The sequence below is a fragment of the Mirounga angustirostris genome, unplaced genomic scaffold (genome assembly GCF_029215605.1).
Source record: "Mirounga angustirostris isolate CCGP_5_RB_7025 unplaced genomic scaffold, mMirAng1.0.hap1 SCAF_9, whole genome shotgun sequence".
In the NCBI taxonomy this organism is placed as follows: Eukaryota; Metazoa; Chordata; class Mammalia; order Carnivora; family Phocidae; genus Mirounga; species Mirounga angustirostris.
The window spans coordinates 36,973,861-37,001,176 of NW_026991717.1; the positions used below are offsets into that span (position 1 = coordinate 36,973,861).

A 27,316-nucleotide genomic window follows, 5' to 3' on the forward strand; every position below is an offset into this window, starting at 1 on the left:
CTGGGCTTGCGCCTGGCATCTGAAGGGGGGAGATGGTCTTGTGGGACCAAGCCCTTCACCTGTGGGAACAGATGCAGTCCCCAGGACGGTGTCAGAAATGAGCGGAATTGTAGGACCCCCAGCTGCTGTCGGAGAATTGCTTGGGCTGGCGTGGGGGACCGCCTCCCCACCCCCACACGCATTGTACTGATGCTCAGACCCCTTTAGAGGGCTTTCTGGGGAGCAGGAATAGAGGCAGCTTTGGATAGAGACTAAGGAAAGTAAACATCCTCTTAAGGCCATAGGGAGCCATGGAAGTTTTCTGAGTGAGGGACTAAGACGGCCAAAACCGAGTGAAAGTGCACAGGACAGCCTAGAGGGAGAAATAGCTGGAAACCAGGGAGGAAGTAGGCGCAAACACCACCCTCGGGACTGTGGGTTTCCACAGGGTAGAAGTGAGAACAGGAAGGAGAGGTGGCTGTGGACAAAGGGGCAGGGAGTCTGAGGTGGAAGCCAGAGGCCCTCTCCACTGGCCAGACCTTCCTTCCTTGTTCCCAGAACACCCCTGTGTCAGGCACCAGGATACCGGCTGGAAGACCAGACTTGAAGGACCGGTGTCCCATCCTCAGGGAGCCGTTCTGAGGAGCAGAAATGAAGGGCTCACTGATGAGACTGGGGCCCAGAGCTTCAGAGAGGGGGTCCCGGTCTGGGGGCTTGGAGGAAGCCGTGATTGGGGGCCCAGCCTTGAAGGACCTGCAGGGAGGGAAAGGGGATAAGATCCCGGGGAAGGGCCTATGGGAGGGTACCAGACCCTGAGGAACGCTTACAAATCCAGAAAGCCAGTGACAGGAAGGGAGACCGTTCAGGGTGGCGGCTGACCCCCTGGGCTTTGGTTCGAACCCTGGCTCTGCCATTTACAAGCCATGTGACCCAAGTCACTTCCCGTCCTGGTGCCTCAGTATTCTCGCCTATGAAAGACACCATCCCAGGGCACGGATGCCAGGGTTCAGGACATAGCCGTGGTAATGGCCCCCCTCAGATGCTAGGTGCCAGGCACTGCGCACTCCACTTGCAACACTCAATTCATCTTCGTGCCATCCCATGAGGAGGGTACGATGCCGAGTTTGTGGACGGGAGGACTAGGGCCTGGTGAGGTGAAGAACCTCGCCCAGGATTTCAGGGGTGGCGGCGGCTGGGCCACAAGCAAGCACTACATGATGCCGCCCTTCGTGACCTGTCTCAGGTGCCATCTAGGCACTGAGTCTGGGCAGGTGATCAAGGGCTCTGGAAGCCTCTAGACTACGGAGTTCGAACTTCATCTGGGGTAACTGGGAATCCTGAAAGGTCTTAAGTGGGAGGGGAGCCGTGGTCAGAAGGTGTTAGAGAAGCCTGAGGGGGGGGGCGGTGGAGGGGAGTCGGTGGCAGTCGGGGAGGGCCAGGAGGCGGAGAGGAGGCTGTTGTCAGGGTGCAGGGGGGAGGCGGGAGGGTCTGAGCAAAGGCCATGTTGGGGAGCCATGTGGGGAATATGGGGAAGAGACTCACCTGAACTACCCGACAGGGTGGCAGGGGCATGGGAGGGAGGGGAACCCGAGGGCTCAGATTCTGACTCAAGAGACCAGGTCGGGGTGGAACCACGAGCCAGGTGAAGTACTGCAGGAGCGGGGGCGGATGTGGATAGTCTCGGTCACAGGGCTGGACACGGCGTGGATCTCAGGTTAGTGGTAAGCTAGGATGGGTTTGGGAGAGCCTGGTCCAGAGGTGTTCGGGGATGGTGTGAGGTCACCCTGACGCCGGACCACACGAGAGCAGAGTCCCAAGGCCTGATTCTGAGCTTGCCCACTGCCTGGGGAGCAGAGCAGGGAGCCAGCTGAAGAGAATGAGAACATGCACAGGCAGGAGGAGAAGCGGGAGTGATGTGACAGGGACCAGAGGAAGGGAGGTGGTTTGGAAGCATGGAGAGGCCCCTGCGTCAGAGGCTGGCGAGAGCACCCAGAAGCCATGTGTCCGCAGGCGGGGCCCCAGCAACTGCGGCTTTAGTAAATGGTGGGGGCTGGACACAGAGCACGGAGGAGTGGGAGGTGACACGGTAAAGCCCGTGGGTGTGTGTGTGCACGAGAGCACGTGTGTATGTGCCTCTGTGTGTACATGTGTGTGCACGTGTTCGTGCGTGTGTGACTTGTGAGAGGGAGGGGAGGAAACAGGATGGGGACAGGATCCTCACGGACACCCCCTTGGGCAAGGGAAGACAATGCCTTTGCTTTCACACCTGGAGCAGGAGCAGGAGGGAGAAGAGGCCAGAGCAGGGGAGACTTGGGGACAAATGGCTGCCCACCAGCTGGGGAGAGAAGTGGAGCCAGAAGGAGGGGACCCCATAATTGGGAGGAAAAACACGAGGAAGCTCAAGTATCAACACCCACCCGCGCATGCTTTGGGCTCACCCCTCGGTTCCCATGGCACTTTGAGCACATTGCTAACTTGTCTAAGCCTCTCGACAAGCGGGGTTCATGAGCCCCCTTCTTTGTCAGGCAGGACAGACAGCAGCCCTGACGTGCAGAGCTGGCTCACCCTGGCCTGTGACGGCAGACGGATGAGGTTTCAGAGATCTCGCAAGACGACTGTTAAACCCCGCCGACTACCTAAACTGACAATTAAATAACCACATTAACACAAGTAATAACTTTCCTTTAATGCCTCTCCTCTATCTGCATAGAGGAATTACTGCGTGATGATGTGCAGGGAGGTCCCACTGGTGGCCGGAAGTTGGCCATGGTTGGGGGTCAGCCTACCCCACAGATCGGGGCTTTTGTCCCCACTGAATCAGTTAATATTTGCCAGCACAGCCCTGGACAAGTTTCTTACCAAACATCAGGAACCTGGAGGAGGCATGGCATTCCCATGACTCTTCCGCAAGCCCATCAAAGCCTTCTGGTGAGCCCAGCTCTCGGGGGCGGGGGGGAGGAGGGGGCGCAGCTATCTCAGTCTCAGGGAGAGGAGGACGCAGGGCCCTACGCACCCAGGCTGAAGAGGTTGACGGCCCCGTAGTCCAGGAAGTAGCAGATGTGCCGGGCGTTCTTGGACATGGAGCTGAAGGTGTGTGCACAGCTGGACGCGAGGGGGTACACACAGCTGGTGCCCATGTACACGAACAGAGGCCAGGAGTAGCTGTCATTCTGGATGTCTGTCACATACAAGGCGGTCACAAACCTCCACACGAAGAACCTGGAACACAGCGTGGCCCACTCGACCTCCGTGGCTGGGGGCTCCTCTGCACCCCTCACAGACTATCTGCTGCCCCCCATTCCCCTGGGATAACTGAACCCTGTGTGTTCTCACTTTGGTGAAATACTACGAGTGAGGGAGGGTGAATGGGATCCTTTTACGGTTAGAACTGGGCAGAAGGGGCAAGAGGAGAGCCTTAAGATTTATCTAGTACATTCCTCTCCCCACCTTGCAATGACAGAATCTCTCTTACAGCATCCTGCCTAAGTGATTCTCCAGGCTCAGCTTGCATGCTTCCGGGGATGGGGAGCTCACCACCTCTCAAGGGAGCTCTTAAGTGTCGGGAAATTCTTCACTGAGCTGACACCGGTCTCCCTGGGATCTATCTCCATTTGATCAGCCCGAGTTCCCCTCAACGGGACCACAGAAAACTAGCACATCAAATATCTAAGGCAATCATAATGCCTCCTCACCTCTTTGAACCTTACATTAAAGAACCCCGTGGCACTCAACCACTCCTCAAAGGATCCACATGGGGCTGTGTCACCAGCCCTGTGGTTTGTCTTTGTCCCCTTGCAGGAAGGTTCCTCAAACAGAAGCAACCTCCCAGGAGGGGTCTGGAGAGTCTAGAAGACAACAGGACGATTGTTCTCCCTCCTCTCCATGCTATTCCTCCTCTCACACTACCATCGCCTTTCTGAGTGGCCTGGTCCCATGCTGCGATCTGCTGAGTCTAGCTCTCTGGGTCCACCCCACACAGAGACACAGGACAGCTCTGCACCGTATCTGCCTCCTCTATGACCCAGGCAAGGGGGGCCTGCCTGCAGAGCTGCCCACTTCCACAGACCAACCACTGCTAGAAAGCAGGGCCTCTGCCCACGGGCTCTCCCAGGGGAGGAGACTCCAATGCTTTTCCCACAGGAACCCAAGGAGCATCCGTCCATCTTCTGGTTACATTTGCGATCTTTCTCCTCCTGTCCCAGCAAAAACAGAGCTGAAGCTATGTGCTGGTCTCAAAACCTATCCGATCATCTCAAGATGACTCCCTGGCCCCACTTCCTTAGGGGCATCTTACTCCAGGCTCTCCCAACCTCTCCCCACCCTGTGTTGCTCAGTGGTGACCATCTCCCAGGGTCTGGCAGAGCCACAGGCTATATGCAGCGGGGAGCCTCGGCCCAAGTGGCCCAGCTTCGGGACAGCTAGGAAGTCACCCCACAGGGATCTGTGCACAAGTGCCCCGGACCCACAGGCAAGCAGGGAGGGGCCAGTGCTCCTGGCAGGAGCACAAACTGCAAACCCCATAAATCACCTGTGGTTCATCCACACAACGGAACACCATGCAGCCTGAGAGGCCTGGGGGCCAGACGGAGATGGGAGGGAAGAAAGCCAGGGAAGAGAACAGGGGCCAGGGGAAGACACTGTCTCTGTCCCCATCTGCAAGTTGCACTTCATGAGCATTTAGACTTTTTACTTACATTTACTTAGGTTTGCTTAAATTTAAAAGGACACACACACACACACACAAATAAAGTAAAATGACAAACAGCCCCCCTGAGCAGGATCTGGAGGCCACCCTGAGCAGTCTGCAGGCCCTAGAACTTCCTTCCGGATCTCCCTAATCCACCGCAGGCCTGCTCTCTCTTCTCTGGGGAGGCCTCTGGCACCAGCCTTGCCCTGCACTTTAGCCCTGGATCTGCCCTCTGACTTCTGAGCAAGCACGGCCTTCCTCGAGCCCATCTCTGTGGGCGGCACACCCTGGGGTCCCTCCTATTCCCTTGGCTTCTGGACAATGATCAGAGGGGAGTCCAGAGTCTGGCCTGTGCCAGGACTTGCCGTGCCCTTTCCCTGGGCCACACATGTGTCAGCCAACGGGGGTCTTAGTGGGCCCCTGAGCTCGTGGCTTCTCCATTAAAGTGCCTCCTGGCCAGCATGATCACGGGGCCCCCACAGCTCCCTGCCCGATGCCTTTTCCAATGCTTCCACCAGCACCCCCCCCACCACCCCCCACCCGGTAATCCTCACAGCAACCCTGGGCAAGGCACGGACCATCCCTCCCACTTTACAGACGGGAAAACATTAAGCTCAGAGAGATTGACTCCCTCAAGCTCATGACATTTTAACCAGGGCTTCTGGAGGACTCCAAAAACCTCCAAACTGAAGGGGATGAGATCAACCCAGGCCCCCCAGTGCAGGGAAAGACTGGGGAGCTGCCAGGAGCCTCTTGAATCCTATTAGAATCCATATGCTAAAGCTCACCCCAGCTGCCGGCCCCAACATCTCCCAGCTCCATGCTCATGTACCACGGGGGAGTCCCCAAAATCCCAGCGTGGACTCTCAGCCTTCCCAACCCCCCTGGGTTTTAAAGAAGCCCCAGGCCCAGGGCTCCTGAATTGACATGGCCAGTCAAGGGGACTGGAAGGTACCAGAAGGGCAGCAAGTGAGTCCAGATGTTGAGAGTCTCATTGGTCATTTGGAAAAGGCTGAGGATACAGGCAGTGGCGGAGCTCTGCGGGTGTCTGTAGCCGAAGAGGATGCCCTGCTCATGGAACACCTGCAGTGGGGGTAAGAGAAAGGAGCACTGAGGTGAGGCCAGAGGGTGGCAAGAGGGTCTCAGGAGGGACAGCTCTGGTGGTATCTAGTTTTCTCCCAGGCTGCGCACTTGAACTCAAGCCTGGAACACGTGACCCCAAGCCCTTGAGCTGTCAAGCTGCTTCCCTCCCCCACTTCTCTCCTCCTTCCCGTAGGTTCTAAAATCCCATGTCCTTCCAGAAGCCTGTAGCGGCTGGAGGAGGTAACTCAAGACGCCAGCTCCCTTTGGGAATCCAGCCAATCTTCGCATTCCCAGACAGACACACTTACTCTTGTCATGAATATTGCCTAAGAATCTGGTTTTGCGCCCTCTGCCTGGGGCCTACAGCCCAGTGTCTGGATGCCTTCGTGGTTGGAAGACATATATGCTGTCTGCCTGAGCCAACGTGCCCCAGATGTCAGGAGCCGGTGGGAAGATCTCTGCAGAAGATTCCCCGCCCCCCCAGTGCCAGGATATATTCACCAAAGCGCTTCATAAAGGCTTTTTGATGATGAAGACAGTGATGGCATTAGCCTGGGATGCAGGCGGAGCAGGGCCTGCCACAGCTGGGCCTGCCCGAGCCAGCCCCTCCCCACGCAGCCCACCTGGCACGTCTCTGGGTCACCAGCCCCGAGAAGACAGGTGGACTGGTCAGCTGACCTCTGGGCATCAACCCGCCCAGAAGACTCCATCGGACCCATTAAAAATGTAATTGTGAAAAGGAGGCAAGAGGGACGAACCTCAGCATGTGCTATTAAGTGAAAACAAGTAGAATGCAAATTGTATTCCTGGGCAATTATAAGTATTATAGAAGTTTAAGGACACAAGGCAGGGCAGAGGCTGGGGAGAACACAGGAAAGGGGAGAGTTTGATTCATTGAGGATCTGTAGGAGACTTTGTTTCCCTTTTGTGTTGATTTGAGCCAGGGTTTCTCAGTCTTGACACTGTGGACATTTTTGGCCAGGTAACTGTGTGTTGTGGGGGGCTGTCCTAGGCAACACGTGAGCGCACCCACGGCCTCTCCCTAATGACACCAGTGGCCCACACGGTCCCAAGCTGTGACAACCCAAAACGTCTCCAGTACTGCCAACACCCCCTGGGGGCAGTGACCCCACTTAAGGACCACTGATGTAGAGGAATGTTGTCAGAAGCTTTGAAAGGTAAACTAAAAACAAGTAGATTCATCGAGGCAAATAATGACAATGATAACACTAGTAGTCATAATATAAATCGAGTCACAAGAACATTTTACAGTTTTCCCTGTGGTTTTCTGGGACTGAGGGAGAAAGGGAAGACAGAGAATGCCAACCTAGCCACCCATCTCTCCTCTGGGTTACAACTTCTTAGCTTAAGAGAGAATCTCCATTCAAAGGTACATAATAGGGGGCGCCTGGGTGGCTCAGTCAGTTAAGCAACTGACTCTTGCTTTTGGCTCAGGTCATGATCTCAGGGTCATGAGATCGAGCCCCATGTTGGGCTCTGCGCTGGGGATGGAGCCTGCTTGAGATTCTCTCTCCCCCTCTGCCCCTCCACCTCCCCCACCTCTGTCAAATAAATAATCTTAAAAAAAAAAAAAAAAGAACACAATGGGTAACATGTACTATGTCTTGAGGTTCTGAATCAAGTGGAGAGACTGAGGGTAAACAGTCAAATCTGGGCCACTGATGTGCCATGTGTCCTTGAGCCAGCCACGACTCTCAGTGCCTCAGTGTCCTCACCTATAAAACCATGAATACGCGCTCTTTCTCTCTCTCTGACAAATAAATTAAAAAAAAAAAAAAATCTTAAAAAAAAAAAGGGACGCCTGGGTGGCTCAGTCATTAAGCATCTGCCTTCAGCTCAGGTCATGATCCCAGGGTCCTGGGATCAAGCCCTGCATCAGACTCCCTGCTCAGTGGGAAGCCTGCTTCTCCTCTCCCACTCCCCCTGCTTGTGCTCCCTCTCTCGCTATGTCTCTCTCTGTGAAATAAATAGATAAAATCTTTAAAAAATAAATAAAACAAATAATGATAATTCATTAAAAAAAAGCATCTATGTTTTGTTTCACATTTTATTGTAATAAAATACAGAGAGAAACTATATTTAACATAGCTTATTAAAACATATTCACGGGGCGCCTGGGTGGCTCAGTCGTTAAGCGTCTGCCTTCGGCTCAGGTCATGGTCCCAGGGTCCTGGGATCGAGCCCCGAATCGGGCTCCCTGCTCAGCGGGAAGCCTGCTTCTCCCTCTCCCACTCCCCCTGCTTGTGTGCACACTCTATCTGATAAATAAATAAAATTAAATTAAAAATCTTAAAAAAAGCCATGAACACATTCTCTTCTTAGTTCAGTTCTGGGTTCAACTGGTCAACCAGGGGGAGGGGGACCCATGAAGCTGGTTCATGGTCCAGTGAAAAAATACTATTTAAATTAGGTTTGGGTCTTAGCTGATTAAAGCAATTTGTTCCAGTTTTTGATTCACGGTTCAATCCTGCTGACGTCTCTGGTTTACAGCAGACAGGCCTCTGTCCCCGGCAGCAGGAATCCTGGCTACCAGCTGCCCACCCCACCAGGGCCGCTGACAGGGTGGCAGACAGGCCCATGGCCTTCAGCCTTCAATGCATGTGAGGAGGGTAGCATGTGCTTGGTGGACATGCGAAGGCCCTGCGGCAGAAATTGGGGGTCTAGCATTCCATCTCACATTTCAGTCTTCCCTTTATAAAGAAAAATAATTTATTAAGGCATTGGCCTCTTATTAAAATGTAAAGACTCCAGAACAGAGCCACTGTTGTTGATGATTCATGCCTTCACATGAATGAGTTTAGCAGATCCTGTGTAGAAGGAGATCTCATGACCAGGCGGCCTGCAGAGCGCTGGCACATGGGGGGTGGTAGCACACAGGGAGGGGGGCTGCAGGACAGCTTGGACACGGGGCCCACAGGTGGGTAGTGGATGGGCGGGAGCCAGAGGGGGAGACCACCTACATTTTGCTGGTGGTGACGCAGGGTGTGACTACCGTTCTTCCCTCTTTGGATCCTGCATTTGGGGAAGCAAAAGAAGGCGCCAACACAGTCAAGAGCCCGAGGGGAACAGAAGGGCTGGGAAATTCACAAGCTGGACAACTTGACCGCACTCAAGAATCTTGCCCCATATCTCCGGAGGCTACTTGACCACCAACGCCAGGACTGGGCCTATATTAAAAGAATCTCCTCTGACCTGCTATCCTGACCCCAGACACGGATGGGAAGCCCACCCACTAACCGTGCCGTAAAGACAGGATTTAAAGCAGCCCTTCCAAAAAGAAAAGGACAGATAGATAAAGAATGGACAAAACAAAGAGAGTCCTTCAGTCCCAGAAGAGCCTGTTCTGACCTGCTCCTTCCCTCCTCAACTTGAACCTCAGTTTATTAGGCCAAAATGCTCGATGAGCTCTTGTTCTGAGCCCCTCTGAGCAGGGGAAAGGAGAGGCATTCCCTCCATCTTCCCGCTCTGGCCTTGCCAAAGCGCTTTGCATAGAGTAGATCTCAAAAGAAGACATGCTACGTAATTCTAAACAACAAATGAAACATTTGAAAACAATTTTGTATTCATACCCAGTCTCAACCCCCAAAGGCAAATTGCAATCATTGCCTTTAGTACTCCGTAGCTGGGTCTCATTCCTAAGCAGCCCCAGGTTAGCAGGTGCTGGCTAATTTGCACATTGGAATTGATTTGTAGGAATCCACCTCGCATCCCTGGTTGCAGGCTAGGCAGTTTAATATGAAATGAAATCAAATTGTGTGCAGCCTATTATTTAGAAGTGAGAACGCCCAGGTTCTCGGGGTGGAAGGCCACAGCAGCAGGTCTTCCTTTTAGTGCCTGCCAAGGCTTGGCTTCCAGGAAAGACGCTGTGCACCCGCCAGCTGATGCCTGAAATTCCACTGCGACCACTTCAAACCCTTGGTTTTTCTAGCCATTAATCACCTGGGGAAAATCATCGCACGTTCTGGCTCACGGTAAATAGGAGAAGATTCTGACAGCAGGCCGAGGGGCGAGGCAGAGTGGGGGGGGTCAGGTGCTGTCAGGGAGGCAATCTGCATTTCCCACCCAAATCTCAAGGAGTCCTCATGACCTTGTGAGGGACAGCCTTTCATTGTCCCCATTTCACAGAAAAGGAACCTGAGGCCCAGGGAGGTTAAGACATTTTCCAAGCTCTCAGAAGCGGCGGGGGGGTGGGGGGGGCAAATCTGAAAGCTGCATGCACACCTCAGACTTCATTTCTTTGGCCTCTTATGCTATCATGGGCCTCTCAGAAGGGCTCTGGAGGAGAGGAAGCGCTCATCTCTTGACCTGTGGTGTGATTTTGGACTGTCGGGTACTTCTCTGAGCCTCAGTTTCTTCTTCAAAGTGTGTCACAGACTGAATTGTGTCCCCCACAAAATTCAAGACCCTCACACCCCCCACCCCCGTACCTCAGAATGTGACTGTCTTTGGGAGACAGGATCTTTAAAGAGGGGATGAAGTTACAATGAGGCTGTTGGGGTGGATCCCGGTCCCATCTGACTGGCATCCCTTAGAAGCAGGGGTGACACCAGGGGCGGGCGTGCACAGAGGAACGGCCACGTGAGGGGCAGCATGGAGGCCGTGTCTGCAAGCCAAGGAGAGAGGCCTCCAGAGAACCAACCCTCGCCCGCACCTTGATATTGGACTTCCAGCCTCCAGAACTGTGAGAAGTAAATTTCTGTTTATCCAGTCAGTCTGTGGCACTCAATGATGGCACCCTGAGCTGGCTGGTTGGGTGACAATTTCTCTAAATCGGTGCCTCACAAACGTTCTTCCACAGGTGTCAGCAGATGGCCCGGGGATCTTGCTGCAACTCGGTGGGGCTAGGGGAGCATCTGCCACTCCTCACAAGCTCCCAGGGCATGCAGGACGGGCCCATCCCGTCCCTCAGCATCCAGCAGTCACCTCCCTGCCCAGAATCCAATTCATTGCCAAATACGAGGTTCCCTTTAGGTAAGAGGGACAAGATGCACCTAAAGACACGGGCACGAAAAGCCAAAGCAGGAGAGAGAGACAAGGGAGGAGTCTGGTGAGGTGTTTGCAGGCAGAAGGCATGGAGGTAACGGAGAAGGCAAAGGGCAGGCCGCGAGCTGATGCACCGATTACAACCTGCCATTTAGGGAGTGCCTACAGTGTCCTTGGCACCGGGTTGGACACAAAGCCACTGTCTTATGCAGGACAGACCACGCTTAGCCCTGGCAAGAGGGAGCATTTAGGATCTCAATTAAAATACCATAAAGCCGCTTGTACATAACTCACATGCAATTACTAGAACTACAAATAGGCTGAAGTAGGGCGCCTGGGTGGCTCAGTCAGTTAGGCGACTGCTTTCGGCTCAGGTCATGATCCTGGAGTCCCAGGATCGAGTCCCGCATCGGGCTCCCTGCTCGGCGGGGAGTCTGCTTCTCCCTCTGACCCTCCCCCCTCTCATGTGCTCTCTCTCTCTCATTCTCTCTCTCTCAAATAAATAAATAAAATCTTTTAAAAAATAAATAAATAAATAAAAAATAAATAGGCTGAAGTAATAGCCAACCATTGTCGGTATTAAGCAATGACAGATGAATGTCGTTGAGAACTTTGGTGTCGTGTTTTTAAAAAATTAAGCATCGGATGTTCAGTCAAGAAGAAGGATGCTTTTGTACATATGCCCCAATATTTACAGAAAATGAAGCTAAATTTCTTCTGGCTGAACATAAAAGATGGATAAAAAGTAATTAACCAAATTACATCTCACTATCTAAGATGGAGGATCCAAAGGATATTAGTAATTTAATAGACAATAAAGTGACAAAAAAACACATAAAATGTCTTAAAAAATTAGTATTGCTCAATTCAGGTGTGGTGTACCAGGGGGAAAAGTCCCACCTACAGAAGAAGCAAGGAAGTTGAAACAATGGCACATTCCATCGGTTTTCCCTTTGTTGTAAAAATGCAGTCTTCAAGAACTAGGAAAACAATTTTCAATTGTAGGTGCTGATTTAAAAATCTGCCATGGACTAGGCTGTGGTAACAGTGTAACATGATTGGAAAGTCTGCAGCAGGCAGGATTACGGCCCCCCAAAGCTGTCCACACCCTCATCCCAGAAACTGTGACCATGTAAGGTTAACGTGGTAAAGGAGAATGAAGGTCACAGATGGAATTAAGGCAGCTGATCAGCTAACCTTAATACAGGGAGATGATCGGGATTATCCAGGTGAGCCTGGTATAATCCCAGGGTCCTTAAAAGCGGAAGGAGGGGGGCAGAAGAAGAGGGGCAGAGGGAGATGAGGCCATAGAAGAATGGACAGAGATGCCACACTGTTGGCTCTGAAGTCAGGCAGGGGCTGGGAGCCGATGACACAGGTGGCCTCGAGAAGCTGGAACAGGCAAGAAAATAGATTCTCCCCTCGAGCCTCCACCAACACCTTGATTTTAGCCTAATGAGACCCATGCTTTAAAGCCACCAAGTCTGTAGTAATTTGTTCTGGCAACAATACAAAGTCAGAATTTGACCAAACATCCAAAAGCAATCTGAGAGCTAGAAATAAATGGCAATACATAGTCTCAGTTTCTTACTGGGAGGACTGATGACTTCCTTATGGAAAATTCAAAGATGGTGTGTAACATTCTCTGAATCTTCTCCAATATGGGACTTTTTTTTTTTTTAAGATTTTATTTATCTGAGAGTGTGAGAGAGAGAGCATGCGAGCATGAGCAGGGGAAGAGGCAGGCAGAGGGAGATGCAAACTCCCTGCTGAGCAAAGAGACTGATGTGGGGCTCGATCCCGGGACCCCGGGATCATGACCTGAGCCAAAGGCAGAAGCTTAACCCCCTGAGCCACCCAGGCGTTCCCAATATGGGACATCTTGCTGAAACATGTATCAAACTTGACCATAAACCTCTGATTCACACCATGGGAATGCCAAATAAATGCCATTACACTCTTAGATTTCATCTAGACAAGATGCAAGATGATGGAAAGAAATCAGTGAAACAGAGGGTCCTCAAATACAGAGCAAACCCCATCTTGGGGAGGAAATGACATTAATTTTGAGTCTGAGCACTTCACACGTATTCATTATGGGATGTTGTTAGCAAAAGCTTACAAAAATATCGAGGTTTGGCTATTTCACTTTTAAAGGGATTCAAAGTACACATTTATTATCTTAGATACATACAGGATTTTTCTAAACCAAAGAAGCCACATGTGAAATATGTAACAAAAATGACGTTTGAAGAAAACAAAACTTAAAAAAAGGAACAAAATCATCTCTGAACTATGGAAGAGAAGATTCACATACAAATAATCCTGAAATTAACTCTCATACAGATTACTTTTCTGAGCATTATAGATTATAGTACAATTTTCACTAAGCAAAACATTGCTCTATCAGTTTTCTTGATGGTATCTTTTTTCTTGAAAAAAGAAAAATCAAATTTAAGTACTTTATGGATCTAGGTATTATGTTAAGAGAGAGTAAAAACAACCATATAGAAGATTGTAATGTATATAATTAAAATATAATTTTTCTTCTTAATTGTAATTATCATATACAACTTCACTGTGTTTGAACTTGATAAAATTTATAGTTCATTTCTGATTCTAAATATGGCTTTAAGAATATTTTCCAATAATTCCAGTTGCTCTACCTTTAGCAAAACTGAGCAGAAACTTACCAGAAGTTTCTCCCAAATGAAATTAATAAAAAAAAAATTCAAAAAACTAAGACTCAGGGACTCAAGAATAGTGGTCTAATTTGGAATTACTGTTAGCAGAATACAAATTATGTGATAATGTTGATTACAGCAGTATAACCTATAATTTTGCTGAAATAAAGACAAAAAATAAATTTAATGGAATAAACATGTAGTAACTTATAAATTATGTACGTTTTTATTTTATTACGCATCCAAACATCACTAATCCATCAATATAACATACAGATATGTGCAACAATCATTAAATTTAGTTATCTTTGCTATTTTGCTGACTTCCACTATATAAAAATTAGAGGTTTACATATACTCTTTTGTGATTATGAAGGGATATTTGTCAAGGGAGAACAGAACCATTCTATAGAACTCTTTGCTAGCTCCATACATAACTTCTACACATTCTGTGGTCTCCACGGTTCTCCTGATTCAGACCCAGCTCATGTTAGGAGAAGTCCCTGTTTCACTGGATCATCATGAGAGGACTGCACGGTCAAGACTGTCAACCCCATTTTACAGATAAGGAAACTGAAGCTCCATGGGAGACGTTTCCAAGGCCATAATTAATAGCAGAACCAAGATGTAACCGCTAGTCTGTTGGCTTGCAAAAGCCCATCACGCTTCACTGCATCTACCCAAGTGAAACGAGCGATTGCTATAGTGGATGGGAATGCTAAGTGTGAGCAGAGTTCTCAGAAGGGAAAGATCACCGGGACCCTCTACCCATGATGGAGGAAGAACCAGAAAGAATGGCTGGGGGCCTTCTGGCTTGGGAAGAATGATGGACCACTAGATGTCACGAAAGATCCTTCTAACTAAAACAATGAAAATGCTGGATGAACTCTGCATCGTCTGTTGGATAAATGTATCAGCAAGATGACAACAAAAGTAAGGAAGTCACAAAGCCCCCTAACAAAGGGCAACTGGGAGCCCCATGTGGGAAGCTGCCTTCAACATCAGAGTTTCTGCTGCTAGGCTCTGCAAATAAAAGATGAACCCTAAAGCCCACCAAAGGCAGACCTTGCCATTAAGGCTAGGACTATAAAGGTGAGAGAATGTGAAATAAATCCAACCAGGCAGAAGGAGACAATAAGGAAAATTGTCTCTCTGAAACAATCTCTCCCCAGAATTCAGAACCATCAGCTAGGTTTCATATGGCCTTCTGATCCAAACCCACACTACTTCTATGGTCCAAGAAATCTCCAGTAGTAAAATTAAAGTGGTTACAAATAAATAGAGGTCAAAGTTTTGTGGCTCCCTCAGGTAAGTAACAAAAGCAAATGCAAATCCTTTCTGGAGGATTTCTGCTTTAACACAACAAGCATGCCCACGCCTGCAAACACCACCAGGCCTCAGAAACAGCAAAAACCATAGGTGGCAGAAAGAAAGCTCGAGAAATAGATGCTGAAATATAAAATCAGTATGTTCAATATGTTTAAAGAAATAGCTTAAAAATATTAATGAAAATAGACTTAAAAAGAATCTAATATAACTTGGAAGTTCAACATTGAAATAAAAAGTCATTGAAGGGATAAATAGCAGACTATATCTCACTGAAGAGAAAATTAGTGAACTGAAAGCAGATTCAAAGAAAGCAGTTCAGAGAGATTAAGAGGTAGATATGAAAAACCAACGGCGCCTGGATGGCTCAGTTGGTTAAGCATCTGCCTTCGGCTCAAGTCATGATCCCCGGGTCCTGGGATCGAGCTTCGCGTCGGGTTCCTTGCTCAGCGGAGAGCTTGCTCTTCCCTCTCCCTCTACCCCTGCCTGCCACCCATGTTTGCTCACTCTCTCTCTCTCATAAATAAAATCTTAAAAAAAAAGAAAGAAAAACCAAATTAGAGAATATTTCTCCAGAAAGAGAAAAATACAATGGTTTTGTTGTGATATTTGAAGACAAACTTGTACTTCTAGGAGTTTTTGAACATTGCCAGTCCTCAGATCCAAGAAGTTCGGTGTGGCAGGGACAGCTGGGGTTCACCAAATATCCCATTTGCTTTCCTATGTTTCTCAGCCTTTTCTGCAGTTAGGTTGGGGCCATGTGACTATTTCTACTTAATGTGACATCTAGGTCAGGTCAGTTAAAGCAGGGTGTCTTCTTGTAGTAGATATCATGATGCATCAGCAGGGAACACTGCCCTCCTTCAGAACTGAGCCACCCACCCCTCTATGGGAACTTCTTTTGGCAAAGCCCGCTACACTGACCACGTTATACTCCCTGCCCAGCGGCAGCACATACATCCCCTGATGGTGGATATGAAGTCCTGGCTTCCTCTTCTCATTTGGGACAAGTCTGAAGGACAAACCCCATTCTAGAACATTCTGTGTGATCAGCTGAGGCCTTGCCCTTCCTGCCTAGTATAATTTTTCATGTTATAATGCTGGAGTAGCCACCAAGCTAATAAATATAGAGCATGTTTCTAGATATTAACTATAAAACAAGTGGAGGAGAAAATCAAATGTTAAAAGGCAAAAAGAAATAAGGATGTAAAACTCAATCCAAAGAAAACAAGAAAGGAAAGGACAACGCAACAGAGAAAATAACAAACAGAAACCACATAAGATGATCAAAATAAATGTAAATATATCAATCATCTTTATAAACAGACTAAACTGTCCAGTTAAATGACAAATACTGTCAAACTAGATAAAACCCAACGGTGTGCCATTTACACGAGATACAGTTAAAATATAAGGACAGGGAGGCATTAAAAGACAAGGGAAGGAAAGAACTAAACCAGAAAAATAACAAAAAAATAAAGTTGAAGTTGCTACATGACTGTGAGACAGATTCTAAGATAGAAAGCATTACTACTTAGCAAAAGAATCACTACAAAATATTAAGAAATTTACTGCACTAGGAAGACATTACATAAATTCGGATGTACCTAAAAAACACAGGCTCAAAATATATAAAGCAAAAACTGACTTATGCACAAGGAGTAATTCACAAATCTGCCATCATGGTGGAAGATTTTAACATATCTCAGTGCTGGATAGATCAAGCAGAATAAAATTAGTAATAATAGAAAAATTTTTGATCTTACAGGACACATATGCAATACTGCCCCCAACAACTGAAGATTATACATTATTTTCGGGCACACTTAGAAGATTTATGAAAACTGATCATGTGCTAAACCATAAAGCTAGTCTGAACAAATTTCAAGGATGGGAATTATACAGAGGACACTCTCAGTCTGCAATCAATTAATTTAAATCAACAACAAAACTCCAGACTTTGGGGGAATTAAAAAAAAATACACACACACTTCTAAGCAATTGTAAGTTACATAAGAAACCAAAATGGAAATTAGAAATGAATTCAAAAAGCACATGTGGTCTGCAGTTAAAGCAGTACTTGAGGGAAATATATGTACTCAGTTGCTTACATTAGAAGGCAGAGTATGATTAACTTAAGAAGTTAGAGAAGTGGGGCGCCTGGGTGGCTCAGTTGGTTAAGCAACTGCCTTCGGCTCAGGTCATGATCCTGGAGTCCCAGGATCAAGTCCCATATCGGGCTCCCTGCTCAGCAGGGGGTCTGCTTCTCCCTCTGCCCTCTTCCCTCTCGTGCTCTCTGTCTCTCATTCTCTCTCTCTCAAAAAAAAAAAAAAAAAAAAAAGAAGTTAGAGAAGAAACAGCAAAAGGAATCCAAAGCAGAAAGAAAATAATAAAAAATAACAGACACTAGAGATATAAAATACATAACAGAGAGGCTCCACTGAGCCACAAATCCACCTCTTTTCAAATATTTAAAAAAAAAAGACAAACCGGCAAGATTAATTAAGAGGAGAAAAAAGCAAAACCACATGATTATGTCAACAGACACAGAAAAAGCATTTCACAAGATCTAATACTCTTTCATGACACAAAGACACTTGGCAAAATAGGAATAAAACTTCTTCAACCCAGAGGCACCTGGGTGGCTCAGTCCATTAAGCCTCAGACTCTTGGTTTCGGCTCAGGTCATGATCTCAGTGTGTGAGGTCAAGCCCCGTGTGCAGCACCCCCCACCTCCCCCTTGGAGCCCTGCCTTGAGCCTCTCTTTGAGCCCCATGATGGGCTCTGCGCTCAGCGAGGAGTCTGCCTGTGGTCTGCTTGAGATTTTCTATCTTTCCCTTTCCCTCCCCCTTTTTCCCTCTGCCCCTCTCCCCGCTCTCTCTCTTTCTCTCTCTCAATAAATTAATAAAATCTTAAAAGAAAAAATTTTTTAAACTTCTTCAACCCAGTAAAGGCCACCTATGAGAAACTCACAGCTAACATACCTAGTGTTGGAAAATGGAATGCTTTCCCCCTAAGATCAGGAACAAGATAAGGATGTCTGCTCTCGCCACTTCTATGCCATATCAGAGGGAGGTTCCAGCTAGGTCAACTGGACAAGGAAAAGAAAGAAAAGGCATCTAGATAGGAAAGCAAGATGCAAAACTATATTTTCAGGTGATATAATCTTACATATAGGAAATCCTCAAGGATCCACTAAAAAACTATTAGAACTAATAAATGAGTTCAGCAAGGCTGCAGAATGTAGGATCAATATACCCAAAATTAGTTTTATTTTTATATACTAGCAATGAACAATCTGAAAATGAATTTAAGGGAATAATTCCATGTACAGCAATATCAAAAACAACACAATGCTTAGGAATAAATTTCACAAACTCTTTTAATGGTATGAGACCTGTGCACTGAAAACTACAAAATATCACTGAAAGAAATTAAAGACCTAAATAAATACAAAGCCATCCCACGTTCATGGATTAAAAGACTTACTATTGTTAAGATGGTAATGCTCCCCAAATTGATCAACAGATTCAATGCAATCCCTAAAATAAATCCCAGCTGCATTTCTGTTCATTTATTTTGCAGAAATTGACATGCTGATCCTTAAATTCATATGGAAATGCAAGAGATCCTGAACAGTCAAACAATCTGGAAAAGGAAAAACGAAGTTGAAAGATCCACACTTCGGGGCACCTGGGTGGCTCAGATGGTTAAGCGCCTGCCTTCGGCTCAGGTCATGATCCCAGGGTCCTGGGATCGAGTCCCGCATCGGGCTCCCTGCTCCTTGGGAGCCTGCTTCTCCCTCTGTTTCTCTCTCTCTCTCTCTCTCTCTCTCTGTCTCTCATGAATAAATAAATAAAATTAAAAAAAAAAAAAGACAAATGACTCAATTTAAAAATGAGGAAAAGTCTTGAACAGGTATTTCTCCAAAGAAGATATATGAACAGACAATTAGCACAAGAAAAGATGCTCAACCTCACTAATCGTTAGGGAAATACAAATCAAAACTACATCCTACACAGTGGGATGGCTACTATTAAAAAAAAAAAAAAAAAAAGAACCCAAACAAAACCAGAAAACATGTGTTGACAAGGATGTTGAGAAACTGGAACCCTTGTGAACTGTTGATGGGAACTTAAAATGGCACAGCCACTGTGGAAAACAGTATGGTGGTTCCTCAAAAAATTACAAATAGAATTACCAAATGATCCAGCAATTCCACTTTTGGTTATATACCCAAAAGAACTGAAAGCAAGATCTCAAAGAAGTATCTGTACACCTATGTTCATAGTAGCATTATTCACAATAGCTAAAACATAGAAGTAATCCAGTATCTATTGATGAGGGAATGAATAAGCAAAATCTGGTAGATACATACAAGAATATTATCCAGCCATAAAAATGAAGGAAATTCTGACATATACAACATGGATGAACCTTGAGGACATTACGGTAAGTGAAATTAATAAGCCAGTCACAAAAAGACAAACACTGTATGATTCCATTTATAGAAGGTACTAGAATAGTCAAAATCATAAAGACAGAAAGTAGAAGGATGGTTTTCAGAAGCTAAGGGGAGGGGGAAATGGGGAGTTATTGTTTAATGGGTATAGAGTTTCAGTTTTACAAGATAAAAAGAATTATGGAGATATATGATGGTGCTTGCTGTGCAACAATGTGAATACATTTAATACCATTGAACCGTGCACTTAAAATTGGGTAAGATGGTAAATTTTATTGAAATGTATTTTACTACAATAAAAAAAATAGTTCAGCACAGAGTTACCACATGATCCAACATTCCGCTCCTAGGCATGTACTTAAGAGAACTGAAAACATGTTCATACAAAAACGTGTACTCAAATGTTCATGGCAGCATTATTTGTAGCAGCCAAAAAAATGGAAAGTCAAGGGTCCATCAACTAATGAATGAACAAACAAACAGCGGTACATCCATACAATGGAATATTATGCAGCCACAAAACAAATGAAGTACTAACACATGGTACAGCATGAATGAACCTTGAAAACATTTATGCTCAGTGAAAGAAGGCATTTGCAAAAGGCCACCTATTATACAATCGCGTTTATACGAATTACGGAGAAGAGGCAAATCCAGAGACAGAAAGTAAATCAGTGGTTGCCATGGCAAGTAGGAAATGACTGCTAATGGGTACAGAGTTTCTTTCTAGGGTAATGAAACTGTTCTAAAATTGACCATGGTGAGAGTTTGTGCAACAGACTTTGTGTATGTCACCATACTAAAACCCCCGGGGCTGTGTATTTTAAAGGATGAATTTTATAGTATGTGAATTATATCTCAACAAAGCTGTTATAAAAAAAAAAAAACTTCCCACACAGAAAATTCAGCTGCAAGATGAGTCATTCCATCCACCACTCCACAGGCTGCCATACATGTAGATTAGCAGGTAACGGTGCTCCCCTGGGTGGGAGGGGCACAAGGTGGTGGCCTTGCGGGACAATCGTGCAGGTACATTCTACGACCCACTCAGGAACACAGAAATCTAATATTATACGAAGTTTTCCATAGAACAAATAGGCAAGGCTCTCCAACTCGTTGTGGTTGGCACAATCATAACCCAAATCTAGACAATGGCAGTATCTGAAGGAAACATTACAAGTCAACTCATTAGAATTAAGGCTCCTAAACAGGAGCAAGTGGGTGGCTCAGTCGGTTAAGCATCTGCCTTTGGCTCAGGTCATGATCTCAGGGTCCGGGGATCAAGCCCCTGGGATCAAGCCCCGCACGGGTTCCTTGCTCAGCAGGGCTCCTTGCTCAGCAGGGAGACTAATTCTCCCTCTCCCTCTGCCCCTCCCCCTGCTTGTGCTCTCTCTCTCTCTCTCAAGTAAAAAAAAAAGTTCCTAAACAAAACACTAGCTGATTCCAGCAATAGATTAAAAAGATATTACATCATGACCAAGTTTTATTTAAATGCAAGGTTAACTTGACATTACTAAATTGGTCAGTGTAATTCACCACACTAATAACTTAAATCATACACGACCATCTCAAAAAATGCACTGATAGGGAAAAAAAGGGTTCTGTAAAATTCATTCTTATTTAAAGGGAAAAAATTCTAGAAAACAAGGGGTAGAAAGGAATATCCTTGACTCGATAAAGGTTATTTACATACACACACACAGACACACATAGAGCTACATTATTTTAATGATGAAATGTTGAAAGCATTCTTTTTTTTTTTAAGATTTTATTTATTTATTTGACAGAGACATAGCAAGAGAGGGAACACAAGCAGGGGGAGTGGGAGAGGAAGAAGCAGGCTTCCCACTGAGAAGGGAGCCTGATGCGGGGCTCCATCCCAGGACCCTGGGACCATGACCTGAGCCAAAGGCAGGAGCTTAACGACTGAGCCACCCAGGCGCCCCTGAAAGCATTCCTTTTCATTAAAATCAAGAACAATATGAAGAGGCCTGCAATCATGCTTCATATTGTATTTTTTTTAAAGATCTTATTCATGAGAGAGAGAGAGCACATGTGAGCAAGAGCATAAGCAGGGGAGAGGGGCAGAGGGAGAGGGAGTCTGCCTTGGGGCTCGATCCCAGAACCCCAAGGTCATGACCAAGCCAAAGGCAGACGCTTAACCAACTGAGCCACCCAGGTACCCATTCATATTGTATTTTAATAAGCTCCTGATGATTCTGATGGCGGGGATCCAGGCACCCACTTTGAGAAACCCTGAGCTGGAGAAACCATTTGCCTACTGAGTTGGCTCCTGGGTCCTCAGGGCCCAAGCCCTCCTACCCAACACCACACCATCTGGCTATGCTACCGTTCTTTCATAATAATCCCACTGTTCTATTTCATTTTTCTTGGATCCTCACAATAGCCCTGTGAGACTAAATTAACAGGTATTATCTCCACTTTACAGATCAGGAAACTGAGGCTCAGAGAGGGTGGGGAAGTGGCCCAGTCCACACAGCTCATTAATATGCTAAAGGAGAGGCTATCCAGGGCCCCTGTATGAAGACCTGATGATGGAAATGGCAGCCGACATTACTGACTCGACCCCATGTGCCAGGCACTTCACATGGGCCATCTCATAACCGTAACCCCAGGAAGCAGATATTCCCATCACCCCATTTTACAGGTGCAGAAACTGAGGTAGGGAGATTAAGTATCTTGCCCAAGGTCACTCCACAGACTGGGTATCAGAACCCAAGAAGCCCACCGAAAATAAGCTTAGCATTTGTAGGAGGTCTATTCTAAATATTCATGCAAATTACATATGCATTTTTCTCCTCAATATATTTGCACCTGTTTTAACAACAAACGTTTCCGTCCCCCTCTCCCAGCAAATCTTCAAATAAAAGTACCCTCCAGGCAGGCAGAGCCACTGTTCGCTCCACGGCTGCAGAAACCTTGAGCATGGGGCCCCAAAGCCCGGTAGTGGATGTAGGCACCCAAGGAAGGTTTCGAAGCAAAAAACAGTGGATGTGAGGTGCGATGTTGGTTTTCCGCCTCTGACTAGCACCATTTTACTAAAAAGGATACTGTCACCTCCAACCTCTATGAAAACCTGGACACAGGAGACACGTTCCTCTTTAGCACTCCAGGGTTTTCTGGTCCTCGTCTTCAGGATCCCCACACTTCAGAAGCCCACAAAGTAGCCATTGAGACCTTCACTTCCCCTTCACGTCTTTCCTGGGCCCATGCTCTGAATGCGACCTTGCCCAAAACACCCAGGGAGACATCTCAGCAGCGCCCATGACCCCTTTCCCAAGAGTCCCCACGCCTGCTCGCTGCTTCCCTGTCCCCAGGCCTTTGTCCACGCCAGTCCTTCCATCTGTTCTGGTCGGCCCACCTCCCACCTCCTACCCACCCTCAAGCCATCTTAAAGATCTCCCTGAGCCCTTCCTCCCCCATGATGGAAGTGACCGATCCCTCCTCTGGGTCTTTCAGGACATACCCTAGCCCACTTTGCAACAGAAGCACGCGTCCACATTTTAAAATCCTTAGGGGCAGGATTTGTATGGGATTATTCCGGAGTGACACCTTGCACGTGGCAGGGCGTCAAGAAAAATTTTGTGAGTGGATGAATCAAAGAATCACCCCGTGCTCCCACTAATCGCAGCCACTAGTGGTCTGTGGGTAGAAGCCAGCGGAGAACTGCACCAGGAGGAGGTACGGCCCTGGGAGCACACAGGAGGCGTCCTGCGAGGCCAGCCTCATTTTAATTTGTCTGTCACCTGCCGTGTCCCTCGCCTCTTCCACCAGACTGCTCTGCCCCGTGTCCCATCACCCCCCAGTGCCACCTAGCTGCATCCACCCAGCTGCACAGGCTTTTGGGACAGAGCCTGGCAGGCTGCCCGCTCCTCATCTCTGCGCGGGGCTGAGCGCGCCCAGGACTTAGGCCTCTGAGGGAAGTTGGAAGTGCCTGGCAGTCAGCAGCGTGGAAGGGTCTCCCTTCAGTCTGTGACATCCTCCAGATGACACGTCCCACCCTGGCTCGTCTTCAGTCAAAAAGGAAGGGAATGTGACGTGGCAACAAGAGTGTGCAAGAAGTGGTGTTTGCCCCGCCGGGGAAGGGGGTGCGCCAGCAGAGGGGCCTCACCTCAGGCCGCTTACAAATGCGGATTGTCAAGGCCTGCCAGGTGTCTCGGGGTGGCCGCCTGTGAGCTCCCGGGCCCAGGAGTCCACGATGGGGCCAGGCCTGAGGCCCACAAGACACCCTCCTCCTCGCCCCAAGCCACACGGGGCCCGAGCCTCCTGCAAGTGATACGGACAAGGGCAAAGCCACACACCCGAGGCGGCCTGGCCCCTGGCCTGCTTTCCAGCACCCCAGGGAGGGGCCCAAAGGAAACGTCTATCCAGCCAGATGCCACTGGCTACATGTCTTCAGCTCGAATGTGGAGTCTCAACAAAGACTTGGCTTCGGGATAAAATACAGATGTCACAGGGAAGGGTTACGACGTCAACAGTCTCAGGATCCCTCCCATGTCCAGGTTCAGTGTAGGTGGGGGAGACGGGGGTGCTGGCTGAAGACAAAGCCAGCACCCCCCCACCCCGCCCCAGGGCAGAGGCCACACGGCGCCCTCATCACTGCCCGGAACTCAACCACTGGACCCACAGCACATACCTGGGGCATCTGGTCGATGCTAAACAGCCGGGGCAGCTTCAGGCTCAGCATCTTGAAGCTGGGTTGGGGGGGAAGGCCGGGGGTGGACAGCAGCTCCCCGTCACCGGCTCCGAGTCCTGACAATGCTCGGAGTGTCTGCGGCCAGTCGGTACCCGGGCTTCTTCCCTGAAAGAGGGCGGCGTGAAGAAATCCAGTCAGCCTCAGCCCAACTCCAGCTGGATCAAGACTGTCAGATTGTTTAACCACGGAACAAACACTTGCTTGTGATGGCAAAATAATCAGGCTTCCTTAAAAACAGCAACAGAACGATCAGAGTGCTGAGTCATTTATTCCAAGAGTGCTGGAGGGGGGTCATTCACTCATGATATGGGTGATCATAAAGCTGGAGAGCCGGAAGGGCCGCGGAGACCACTGGGTCCCCTCACGCCGGACAGCAGGGCCAGAAGGGCGGAGTGACTTCTCTAAGGTTGTGCGGCTAGGGGAGAGCAGGAGTGGCTGGCTCTCGGCTGCATCGTGGGCAGACCGTGTGATCCCAAGTCTGTGTCCACTCAGTGGGCAGAGGAGGACAAGGGCCATGCCTCAGATCACCCAAAGAAAAGCAGCTCTTCCAGAAGGCCGACGGGGGCACTGTTGCCCTGAGACACACACACGAACCAGACAAGCAAATCCGAGGCACTTGTTGGAGACACAGCAACTCCAAGTAACAAGGTTGTTTAAATGCAGGATTAAGACTGCTTAACAGCTGTGAGTAATGTGAGCTAGAGGGACCCGAAGCCCTCAGGACAGGCCTAAGAAACAGAAACTTGCCAGCTGGGTTTAGCTGAGAAAGAACAGTGCTAGGAATTTACCCTAGTTAATGCCTCCCCTGCTCCCATCACCACTGGGCCAAGATCTGCCACCTCCTTAGAGCCCCCTCTCCCGCCCCAAGGAATTCTGTCCCTGCCTCTGAAGGTCCAGAGACCTTGCCTGTATCTCTCCTGTGACACCAACCGCCCCTGCCTGCAAGCAAAGCTACCTGCCCAGGTGCTTGGAAAGGAACCTCCTGGATGGCTGGAAACTCAGGGTGTATGCGTGGCTCATGCTGGGAAATGCTTGTTTAACACCATTCATTAAAGCAACGGTGCTCGTCCCCTGAACTTACAGTGTGTTTTGGTTTTTGTGGTTTGTTTATACTTTTGCTGCTTATTATAGTTCCTTATGTTTTATGTGTTATTATCTGGAACTCTGTAGCAAAACACAATGTTTTTGTGTTTCATTCCCATAAATTCGCTTCTTTCTTAAAACCATTGATGTAAGTATTATTCACAATAGTCCAAAGGCGGAAACAACCCAAGTGTCCACCAGCAGACAAAATAACAAAATACGGTCTAAGCACATATGGAATATCATTCAGTCTTAAAAGGGAATGATACTGTGATCTGTACTTCAACATCAATGAAACCTGAAAACATTATGCTAAGGGAAACAAGCCAGTCACAAAAGGACAAATGTTCGATGATTCCCCTTATACAAGGTACCCAGCGTAGGCAAATTCACACAGACAAAAAGGAGATTAGAGGCTGGGTTGGTGGAAAAATGGGGCGTTGTTGTTTAATGGGTACTGAGTTTCCGTCTGGGATGATAAAAAGTTCTGGAAACGGGGGTGGTGATGGTTGCACAACATTCTGACTGTGATGTCACTGAATTAGACACTTAAAAATGGTTAAAATGGTCAGTTTTACATTGTGCATATTTTACCACCGTAAAACCTTGTGTAATATTTCCAAGTTACAGAATAATGCAGAAAATACGTTTTTAAGAAAATAATTTTTTAAAAAGATTTTTTTATTTATTTTTTAACAGAGAGAGAGACAGAGAGAGAGGGAACACAAGCAGGGGGAGAGGGAGAGGGAGAAGCAGGCTTCCCGCAGAGCAGGGAGCCCGATGTGGGACTCGATCCCAGGACCCTGGGATCATGACCTGAGCCAAAAGCAGACGCTTAACGACTGAGCCACCCAGGCGCCCCAAGAAAATAATTTTTAAAGCATATTTTACTTGGGTTAAAGAAAATAAAAGTTAATACTTTGCAAACAACATCGATGTGAGTGGGCCACAGCCCACCCTGGTTCTCTCGGTTTTACAGGCCTAATTACCAAGACTCCCACACTCTCCGAGGCACCACGAATTCACCCAGTGGCAGGCCACAAGGTGGAGGTCCGGTACTGGGGGGACCTCAGGCACACCAGGAAATCCTCCAACAATAATGGGACCAAGGCTGGTCTCCACAGACCTGTCCGCCTTGGTCCTCTGGTTCTCCCTCGAGTAGCCTCAATGTCAAGGGCAAGACAAGCAAACGGAGTGGTCCCCTACTCTCCCAGCACACACCATCCCAGTAGGATGACCAGAGTAAACGGCAAACATAAAGGGTAATGACAATAGCATATGAGTCACCCATTTCTTCATTCAGCCACTGTTTACTGCATGTCTGTCATGTGACAAGTAGGAGTAAGGCTAAATGAGTAGTTAAGGATTCTCTGTGGGTTGCTACAGCTTGAAGGACAAGGTGAGACTTTAACAGATATAAAAATTGTATGGGTTTGGGGCGCCTGGGTGGCGCAGTCGGTTAAGCGGCCGGCTCTTGGTTTCGGCTAAGGTCATGATCTCAGGGTCGTGGGATTGAGCCCCATATCAGGCTCCATGTTCAGCGGGGAGTCTGCCCAAGGATTCTCTTTCTCCCTCTCCCTCTGCTCCTCCTCCCCCTGTTCATGCTTGGTCTCGCTCTCTCTCTCTCTCTCTAAAATAAATAAATAAATCTTTAAAAAATTGTATCGGTTTGTGACACATAGAATGGAGGGAAGTAGGCATCCTCCATACCATTCTCTTCTTTCACTGCACGGGGAAAGAAGATGAATAAGACAGTCACTGTCCCCAAGAAATGTATAAAGAAAGAGAGGAGACACCCAACTAGTCAGCACAAGTCACCCTGAGGAGGAGGGAAACTCTCACCCACTGCACCAAGCCCGTACTGGTCACCTTGCCCCCCAGCCCCTCTCATTCACCCCCACTGTGGCCATCTCAGGAGGCGAGGCAGGGCGGGGAAGGGCCTGGGTGCTGGATTCCAGCCACTTGCATTCAAAGACTGGTTCATCATTTCCTGTGCAACCCTGGGCAAGGAACGTTAACACCCGTGCCTCAGTTTCTCTAAGGGTAAAATGGAAATAACAGTAGTACTTTCTTCATAGGGGTGTCATTATGATTAAAAGACAGAACCCATGTGAAGGGCCTGCCATAAAGTAAGGGTCCAACAAACACTTGCTATTATTATGAATTTTCAGAGAGAAAAATTCATTTTCTATTTTACAGGCAGGAAAATGGAAGCGTGGAAAAGCTATGGGGCTTGCCCAAGATCCATAGCTAGTGGCTAGTAGAAGTGGATTTGATTTCTGGTTTCATAA

General features: G+C 47.9%; 1 protein-coding gene across 1 annotated transcript in view; it reads right to left on the reverse strand.

Annotated features, from left to right (window-relative positions):
- PAQR5 (progestin and adipoQ receptor family member 5) overlaps nucleotides 1-24,113 on the reverse strand; it is a 41,477-nt gene extending 17,364 nt beyond the window's left edge. Inside the window, exons 1-3 of the mRNA XM_045901886.3 lie at nucleotides 23,883-24,113; nucleotides 5,622-5,749; nucleotides 2,993-3,198 (exon numbers count right to left, since the gene is read on the reverse strand). Coding sequence (XP_045757842.1) covers nucleotides 2,993-3,198; nucleotides 5,622-5,749; nucleotides 23,883-23,933 — 385 coding nt within the window. The 5' untranslated portion in view covers nucleotides 23,934-24,113. The remainder of the gene's footprint in view (nucleotides 1-2,992; nucleotides 3,199-5,621; nucleotides 5,750-23,882) is intronic.
- Between the last annotated feature and the right edge of the window lie 3,203 nt (nucleotides 24,114-27,316).